This window comes from Pelophylax lessonae, assembly GCF_965119305.1.
Source record: "Pelophylax lessonae genome assembly, chromosome: 3".
In the NCBI taxonomy this organism is placed as follows: domain Eukaryota; kingdom Metazoa; phylum Chordata; class Amphibia; order Anura; family Ranidae; genus Pelophylax; species Pelophylax lessonae.
Window position 1 is genome coordinate 343,925,617 of NC_138770.1, and position 10,285 is coordinate 343,935,901.

At 40.3% G+C, this 10,285-nt stretch overlaps 1 protein-coding gene across 1 annotated transcript in view; it reads right to left on the minus strand.

The window, feature by feature from the left end:
* LOC309550524 (collagen alpha-1(IX) chain-like) overlaps positions 1-7,870 on the minus strand; it is a gene marked incomplete at both ends in the record, with an annotated part of 81,121 nt that extends 73,251 nt beyond the window's left edge. Inside the window, one exon of the mRNA XM_082250883.1 lies at positions 7,759-7,870. Coding sequence (XP_082107009.1) covers positions 7,759-7,870 — 112 coding nt within the window. The remainder of the gene's footprint in view (positions 1-7,758) is intronic.
* Between the last annotated feature and the right edge of the window lie 2,415 nt (positions 7,871-10,285).

Below are 10,285 nucleotides of genomic sequence, written 5' to 3' on the forward strand. Positions count from 1 at the left end.
TTGATTGTTATATCTTGTTGCAGATACTGTTTTGCTTTCCGCAGAACATTTAGAAGAGCAATTGGACACCTCCTTGTGGTTTACCTCTTTTGGGAGGCCACATCACTTGTGACCTTGATATAATGTATACATAAGTCTGTCATGAAGTGATGTTTTTTTTTAATTTATTTGTGCATATGCATTCAAAAATGTCTTTCTTTTAACTTCTGTAATAAATAAAAATTCATAATTTTTCATGTTATTTTAACCGCTTGCCGACCGCTGCATGACTATTTACGGCGGCGGTCAGCCCCGTACAGGCAAAATGACGTAGGGCTACGTTACTAGCCTGTGAGCCTCTAGGGGGCGAGGGTGTGCCGCCGGAGGCACGCTCCCACACCCGTTTGTTCCCTAGCAAGTCCGCACGTGTGACCGGCGGACCCGATGTCCGCCGGTCACTCGCGATCGTCCGTGCAGAGGGAGAAAGGCAGATGGCTAATGTAAACAAATCCGCCTGTCATTCTCCCTTGTGTAACTGCAGAGATCATACAGTCCTGCTATGTAGGATCGTATATCTCTGTGGTTACACGAAAAGCCACGCCCCTTTACAGTTAGAAACATGCCCCTAGGGACACATTTATCCCCTGCATCTCCAATAAAGTTAACCCTTTCCATGCCAGTGTCATTTTTACAGTAACAGTGCATATGTATAGCACTGATTACTGTAGTAATGTCACTGGTACCCCCAAAAGTGCCAAAAATGTCAGTCAAGGGTCCGATCTGTCCGCCGCAATGTCGCAGTCCCACAAAAAAAATCGCAGATGGCCGCCATTACTCGTTAAAAAAAAACACCAAAAATTACAGAAATCTTTCCCTTAGTTAGTAAACGCAATAACTTTTGCGCAAACCAATCAAAATATGCTTATTGCAATTTTTTTTACCAAACATATGTAGCAGAAAACAAATTGGCCAAAAATGTTAAAAATTTTGATTTTTTAATTTTTTTTGTGGAATTTCATATAAAAAATGTGAAAAATATTGTTATTTTTTCAAAATTGTCGCTCTTTTTTTGTTTATAGCGCAAAAACTAAAAATCGCACAGGTGATCAAATACCACCAAAAGAAAGCTCTGTTTGTGGGAAAAAAAGGACGTCAATTTAATTTGGTTACAGCGTCGCACGACCACGCAATTGTCTGTTAAACTCACGCAGTGCCGAATCGCAAAATAGGGCCTGGTCAGGAAGGGGGTAAAATCTTCCGGGGCTTAAGTGGTTAAATGTGTACTGAGATAGTCAGCTTATTTTTTTAGAAGACCACTTCTCTGTGTTGGGGTTTTCTGGGGAGCAATCCCCTATTCTTTGGATTTAATAATTTTGGATGATGGTACCTGTTTCAGCTGTGGATATTTTTTAACTGATTCATGACAAATGTTCCCATACATGTGTAATAATATCTCTCACCCACCGGTGGTTTAGTGAGCTTTGACGTTGTGTGTAATTACGGCTGCGCATATCCAATTGACCATGTGGTTTTGGGGGAAGTGCAACCATGTCTTGCTGACATCACTCACAAAATGACCTGTGAGTGGTCAAAAGGAATGACCACATCTTGTGGGTGGTCTCTAGTATACTGGACTACAAATGGTGTCACTAGAATGGGGGGTTGTTTTTGGAGCTGTGGAAGGAAAGCATGCAGCAAAAGCCTTCTCACTGTCCTGTTCCAGATATCGAGTGCAAGCTGTTGTCAGAATTAAGTATTATTCGACCTTTCTTTGGGATATTGGGAATAGGAGTGTATGTTTGAGTCTTGTTAATGTTTATGGTAACTTCTATGTGTAAGCTTTATGTATTTTGATGTCCAATAAAGTTTTGTATAATGCTTTTTATCAAAACTGTTTTTGGTGTGTCTGTTCATTTTAAATAGTCACTAGATATTTCAGTGGCTGTCCAGTATACCTTCATTATAAATTTTCTTGTTCACACATTTGATACAGTACCCCCCTTCCATTTTAAAAAAATACTACTTACCCACTTGAGGCATCCGATACAAATTACTTTACACATACATAAAACCATGCACTTTAATCCATGGTCTGTTAATCCACCAGCACATTTTCAGTATTGTAGAAGCCAATTTACACAAACACAATGAGATCATATAAACTGCATATATATGGCGTCCCAGGAAGGAAAGCAATTGCATAATGATGGTCACTTTCTGCCATGTTTTGGACATATTCAACTAACCATTTTTCCTAACCTTTTTAAAGTAAATATATATTGTTTTTGTATTCTTTATTGTTTACAAAAATGTTCTAATTTCTGAACAATATATTTAAAGAGAAACTCCAGCCATTTCCAGAAAAATTAAAAGTCAGTAGCTACAAATAGAGATGGCCTTGCGGTTCGACCGGTGGTCGGTTCACGGCGAATTTTGCTTGTTCGCAAATTCGCGAAAAGGCGGACTTTTGCCGATGTTCGCGGCGGCCATATTAGTTTACATTGGGGAGAACTTTGACCCATGACACAGCCGTCAGATGGAACGGGACAGCCATTTGAAAAATTTCAGCACATGGACATGCCCCCTACCTTATAAATAGACCAGAGCTGGCAGCCATTTCACATTCTGCTTATTGTCAGCATAGGGAGAGGTTGGCTGTGCGCATCAGGGACAGATTGCCAGACACAAATAGCTCTGTTAAGATGCACAAAAGTCCTTTTTGAGGGCTGGTATTTGGTATAGGTCTACTACACTTTCTTTTTAGTTAAGGGACAGGTAGGCTGTGTTCATCAGGGACAGATCAAGATCGGCAGTGACACAAATCGCTCTGTTAAGATCCACAAAAGTCCTTTTCAGGGTTGGTATTTATTTGGTATAGGTGTACAGTTTTTCAGTTTAGGGACAGGTATCCAGAGTGCTCCAGGGACAGATCAGCAGTGACACAAATCACTCTGTTAATGTCCACAAAAGTCATTTTAAGGGCTGCTATTTATTTGGTATAGGTGTGCAGTGCACTATATAAGGGTGTAATCCATGGTATAATATACTTTTGTAATAAAAAAATCATATTATAGTGGATTTGTATTGTGCACTGTGCAGCATTGTTACTGGTGTGTTGAGCGTTGCTGCAGCAATACTACAAATAGTGACAAAAGCACTTTTAATGTATTTTAACTGGTGTGATAGACCAGTGGCCCCCCAATATTGCCTCTTTTGCTGTGTTAACTCTGCTACACACAGTGCCAAACTCACTGGCCAATTTTTTGAACAACTGGTGTGATAGACCAGTGGCCCCCCCAATACCACATATTGAAGTGGGGTGTTATCTGAGTATACTTTTACAAATGTATTTGTGTCCTGCAACAATATTGCCTCTTTTGCTGTGTTAACTCTGCTACACACAGTGCCAAACTCCCTGGCCAATTTTTGGAACAACTGGTGTGATAAACCAGTTGCCCCCCAATACCACATATTGAAGTGGGGTGTTATTTCACAGTATACTTTTCTAAGTGTGTAATTTAGTCCTGGAAAAATTTGGCCTCTTTTGCTGTGTTAACTGTGCTACACACAGTGACAACAGTTACTGGCCAATTATTTGTAGAACTGGTGTGATAAAACGGTGGCCCCCCAATACCACGGATTGAAGCGGGGTGTTATCTGAGTATACTTTTACAAGTGTATTTGTGTCCTGCAACAATATTGCCTCTTTTGCTGTGTTAACTCTGCTACACACAGTGCCAAACTCACTGGCCAATTTTTTGAACAACTGGTGTGATAAACCAGTGGCCCCCCAATACAACAGATTGAAGCGGGGTGTTATTTAACAGTATACTTTTCTAAGAGTGTATTTGTGTCATGCAACAATATTGCCTTTTTTGCTGTGTTAACTCTGCTACACACAGTGCCAAACTCACTGGCCAATTTTTGGAACAACTGGTCCAATGGTAAGTATATAAATGAGGTAAAGAGATCAGATTGTGACAAAAGGGATATAAATATCTTGTAGGTAAAGTAATTTCCTTAGTAAGTCCAAAAAATAGGATCAGGTATCACCCAGGACTTAAAAAAGAACCTGAACAAATTAAAAGTATATACTCAGGGGGTATAGGGGTAAAAAAGGTAAGGAACTAGAAACAATAGTTCTCAAATCATTACCTTATCACAGATTCAAATCATGAATCAAAATAGCAGATATCCACCTCACTACTCCCTACAAGGTATCAGGCGTCCTCGTTCTATAAAATAATTAATTTAACCACTTGCCGACCAGTCACGTTGACTGTACTGCGGCAAAGTGGTTCGTTATCGTCTGGCGACGTAGACCTACGTCACCAGACATTCCCCTCTCTCGGGGGCGCGCGCGCGGCCGGAGGCTCGCTCCCGCTGTATTCAGTTACAGCGGGAGTTGGGCCAGGGGAATCGTCGGGGAATCGAGTGTGGAGATCCGCCCGCTTGGATCTCCTAAGTGACAGACAGGGTCAGATTGCAGGGTTCAGCATAGCTGAACCTGCGATCTGTCCCTGTGTCACTCAGTCACCTCCCCCCACACACGTCAGTAAGCACCAGGCATACATTAACCCCTCCCTCTCCAATAAAATTTAACCCCTTCCCTGCCAGTGTCATTTTTACAGTAACAGTGCATATTTATAGCACTGATTACTGTAGTAATGTCACTGGTACCCCCAAAAGTGTCAAAAATGTCAGTCAAGGGTCCGATCTGTCCGCTGCAATGTCGCAGTCCCGCAAAAAAATCGCAGATCGCCGCCATTACTCGTTAAAAAAAAAAACACCAAAAATGACAGAAATCTTTCCCTTAGTTAGTAAACGCAATAACTTTTGCGCAAACCAATCAAAATCCGCTTATTGCAATTTTTTTTACCAAAAATATGTAGCAGAAAACAAATTGGCCTAAAATGATAAAAAATTTTGGTTTTTAAATTTTTTTTGGGGGGGAATTTCATATAAAAAAATGTGAAAAATATTTTTTTGTTTATAGTGCAAAAACTAAAAATCGCACAGGTGATCAAATACCACCAAAATAAAGCTCTGTTTGTGGGGAAAAAAAGAACGTAAATTTCGTTTGGGTACGGCATTGCATGACCGCGCAATTGTCAGTTAAAGTCGCACAGTGCCGAATCGCAAAAAGTGGCCTGGACGTAAGACAGCAAAATCCTCCAGTGGTAAAGTGATTAAGGAGAATTTGTACAAAGACTGAAAAAGTGATACCAAGGTAGGCGGCATAAAGTCCAAAGAAAAAAGGGAATTCAAAATACTCTTTACCACACAAATAGTCCAATGAACGTGTGCCCTACCATGTCCTCTCTGTGTGTCCATCCCCCCATATATATGCGTCCTCCACCCCGCCAAACACACGCTCGGCACACGCGGGAAGACGCACAGCAGTGACGTTATCACCGCGGCCGACACACGTCCGGGGGCGTGTGCGCTCCGAAGCTTCACACCACCAAACCGGAAATGCAGCAAAGGGGAGGTGACCGGCGGCAGCCTAAGATTGGCTCAACCAAGCCCCTCCCTAATAACAGGGGAACAAGGAGGTCTAGTCCCCTGTCGAAGCGCATATGCCCGCCCATAGAGGCAACGCCACCTAGGGGAAAACGAATGCAATGCATGCAAACACAATTACAATGACAGTATTAACCAATATTAATGGTTAGAGTAAAGGATACAAATCAATACAAGATAGCAATAAATTATAAACCCTTTCTTTAGAATACAACTAATCTCTCTGATCATCCCATGATTTGAATTGATGTCCTTTCTATAGGACATCCTTTCTAATGGTTTCTTTTTTTGAAGACTCCATAGGCCCAACAACCTTGTTGTATTTCAGATTACTTTCTGATGTAGTCCTTTGCAATATACTAAATGGTTGAATTAATATGCCTTATTATATTGCTATCTTGTATTGATTTCATATTATTTATAACACATATTTGCACTTTATCATCAAGCAAGCGCTATACAGTAGGTAATCCTATATTAAGGTTACTTTACACTTAGTCACTAGCACTTTACTATAGCAGCTGCATCTCACTTTAAATTATATATTTGGATAATTTTAGTTTATAGGTTCAATCCATTGGCGCGGGAGATATACCTTCAATATATCATACCTTTGTAGTGGACAGATTACCCAATTTTTTGTCTCTCCCATTGTGCACCACCTAGGTGTCAATTCCCATTGTTAATTGAGTCACCTAATGTCTGCCTGATCATCTCTTGAAGATGTGATTAATATTGTGACCATTGTACCTTGTTATCAAACCATTGTGGGATGTTTATGTTTATGATAATGTGTTAAATACTTTGTATCTTGGGTGGTGGGCTGGTTGCCCGAAAAGACTGGGCACCTAGGTTTGTTTAAGTGACTAGTTGGTCAATTAGTTCATGTTAATTAGACTGATGTTTATGTTGGCTGTTCCCTAGCTATGGTAATTATCTTACTGTTTGCATAACATGATCTTTTCGTGTGGTATATACTGTATATTCTGTGTGAGTTTACAATAAAGTTCCAGTTTGCATCTAAGCTAGTGTCGTATAGTATTGGGTGTTCAGCAATAATACCTGGTTCCTGGGCCCAGACTGGAGAAAGCTACAGTATATCTTGACAGAAACACCCAAACTAAGTGCTGGACGGTTTCATCACAGACACTAACTTCCAGAGAATTTCTGATCTCATCTCGAACTTCAATATTATGGAAGAGAAGGGGAAACTTCAAATTCTACTGGGAGAAAAGGAGCCAGTAGAGAAAATAGATGCACAATATGTGACAGACTGAGAGGGACATGAAAAATTGTGGACTTAAAAATCCTTAACATGGACTCACCCCCATTCCCCTTTATCTTACTCATTATCCCCTCACCAAAAGCTGCCCTAGAGCTAAACCCCCCCCCCCCTTTCCCATACAAACAACTGCTTTGGCAATTCTAAAGTGTATTTTGTCCTGCCAATAAAGCTTATTTAAATTTGAATATTAGCCTATTTGGTCTTTCTAGATTCACTGAACGGTACTAGTCTCATGAGTTTACATCACATGTCTGCTAATTCCCAGAGTCCAAATCACTGTGAGAACCTCTGAATCAGAGATAAATTAGTGTTACAGTGCATTGAGTGACTTACTAATGGAGTAAGTGTCCATTTATTCCATTAGGCCACTGGATGCTAGAAAACCCTTCACAGAGAAGCAGTACAAACCATGTCAGAGGACAGGCCATCTGTGGGTTTTACATTTAGCATTTCTGGCAGACATGCTGTTTCGTTTGGATAAAGTCAATATAAATTTACAAGGAGGATGAAGGCATTGGATTGCCTTGGACAAACTGTGTGTGCATTTTTAACTAACCTCAAGCCTTAACATGCAGCTGCAAATAAAGAAACACACACATTTCCCCACTGTATCATTAACGAGTAATACTGCATTTAAATCTTCACAATGTATTACATGTGTAAGAGACAGACTTAGACCCTAATTTTTTTAAGCACATACTAAAAGTACAGTATCCAGCATAAAAATCACAATTTCCTCTAATCATAGTTACATAGTTAGTACAGGTAAATATGGACAAAAGTCCATCCAGTTCAGCTATATTTGAATGTGTATGTGTGTACATGTCATGGATTTCCATATCCCTGTATACCGGGAGAAATTCATCAAAGCTTTAAGGTAAAGGGGAACTACCCCCAAGAAAAAAAAATGAAAATAAACATCAGCAGCTCCAAATAATGTAGCTGCTGACTTTTTATAAACATGCACTTACCAGTCCAGTGATCCAATGCTGTCCTCACCATGGGCCAGTTGTTCACCTGGTGCCAATGTGGAAAGCCGGATGTGCTTTCCTGGTTCTTCACAGCCAGTTTTACACTGCGCATGTGCAAGTAGAGGTGCACTTTCTCAATGGGCACACAGCCTCCTGGTTCTGAAATTCAGTTTAGATGGCCGAGTTAATCTGTGCAGAGGTTTGGGTAATGCTATCATATCCCCACTTAAGAACTTCTTTTCCAGGGAGAATATGTTTAAATCCCAGGCAAATAAAAAGTTATCCCTTGCAGTGGGGCTGTGCCCAAACTGCAAGGGTAATTGCTTGATTATATCTAGGGAAACAATAAAAGGAAACATACAGTACTTACCCAATCATCTGCTCTTTCCCAAAGCTAGGCCAGTCCCCGCAGCTTCTGCATCTTGACATTATCAAGACCAGAGCTGTACTGGCTGAGGACGCCGAGGGACATTTCGCTGTCAGAGCATTTGGGAGCATCGTTTGCTGGAGGAGCAAAAAATCAGGTAAGTAAAACTGTTCCTCTTCTTTCCTGGACAAAATAAACCATGGACCCTTGCAGTGTGGGAACAGCTCCATGGTGATCATTTTTGTTTCTGCCCAGAGTTGGACTTTATTTCTGTCATCTTTCCTTGTCCTCCATCCCCCTTGCTAATTTCAGTGCTCCTTCTAGTTCAAGGACATCTTTCCTGAGGATTGGTGTCCAAAACTGAACCGCATTCTCAAGATGTGGCCAAACCAATGTTTTGTAAAGTGGTAGAATTATGCTTTTTTTTTTTTTTATTGAGTAAGTCAACAAGAAAAGATATTTTTCAGGTGTCTGTAATTTTCAATGAAAAGGTTTGTATTAAAGATATGACACTCTTTGATGAAGTGTGTGTATGTGTGTGTGTTTATAATCTTTTCAGTGAGTGCTGGGCTTCATTCTTTTCTCATGCGTTAACTAGTAGTAGTAGTGGGTGTCTTGATGAAGTCTAAGATACTCCAGACTAAAAGAGTCCTGGCTGAAACTCAAGTTGTGACTGAGAAATGCAATTTGGACTTGTTCTTTAGATCTCTCTTTATTTCTTCAATAATCCAGGTAATTCCTGCAGCTAGATTCACGTGGATTCATGCTGTTGAGCTCTCTAACCAACATGCTTTTTTCATGAAAGCAGTCAAGATTAGTCTGGTACACTTGAGAAAACTACCTTACAGTGCCACCTGTTAGCAGAAAATATGTATACAGTTGTGTTCAAAATAATAGCAGTGTGTTCAAAAAAGTGAGTAAAGCTTAAAATCCTTATAATAGCTTTTATGTCCATACACGCAAATGCATTGGGAACAAAGAACAGTCCATGCCAAATCAAATTAGTTATTACTTTCTGGAAAGTGAAGAATAGGAATATTAGGCTCTTCCCAAAAAATTGGATTGTCTACATTTTTCTTTATAAAAAATTCAAACATTTACCGTATGAACTGAAAAATGTTTGAAGATGTAGCTTTCGTGTGAATCACTGAACTAATATTTAGTTGTATAACCACTGTTTCTGAGAACTGCTTCAGATGTTGCATGGAGTTGAGCAACTTCTGGCACCTGTGAACAGGTATTCCAGCCCAGGACGCTTGCGCTACATTCCACAATTCCTCTGCATTTCTTTTACCTTAGAAACAGCATTGTTACCCCACACATTTTCTATTGATTAAGGTCCAGGGATTGGGCTGGCCACTCCATAACGTTAATCTTGTTGGTCTGGAACCAGGTTGGTGCTCACTTACTGGTGTATTTGGAGTTGTTGTCTTGTGGAAACACCCGTTTCAAGGGCATTTCCTCTTAAGGCAACATGTCCTCTTCAAGTAGTTTGATGTTTTCCATCCATGATCCCTAGTATGCATTAAATAGGCCCAACACCACAGTATGAGAAACATCCCCATATCATGATGCTTGTGCCAGGATGTTTCACCGTCTTCACAGTGTACTGTGGCTTGAATTCAGTGTGTGGGAGACCCAAAAAAGAAAACCTTGCTTTCATCAGTCCACAAAATGTTCCGCCATTTCTCTTTCGGCCAGTCTTTGGCAAATTGTAACCTCTTCAGCAAATGTCATTTTTTTTCAACAATGGTGGACTTTGCGGGGGCTTCTTGACAATAGCTTGGCTTCACATAGGAGTCTTCTAATTGTTACAGTACTCACAGGTAACTTTAGACCTTCTTTGATCACCCTGGAGCTGACCAGTGGCTGAGTATTTGCCATTTTGGCTATTCTTTGATCCATTTTAATGGTAGTTTTCCATTTTCTTCCACATCTTTCTGATTTTAGTTTAAAGCATTTGAGATCATTTGAGCTGAGCAGCCTTTCAGTTTCTGCACTTTTTATATGTTTTCCCCTCTTCTATCAACTTTTTAACTGAAGTACATTGTTCTTCTGAATATTGTCTGGGACAACCTATTTTACTCAGATTTTCAGAGAGAAATGCACTATACCCAGTATGTACAACATTTTCTGCATTCGTCCTTCAATAAGGGCCAC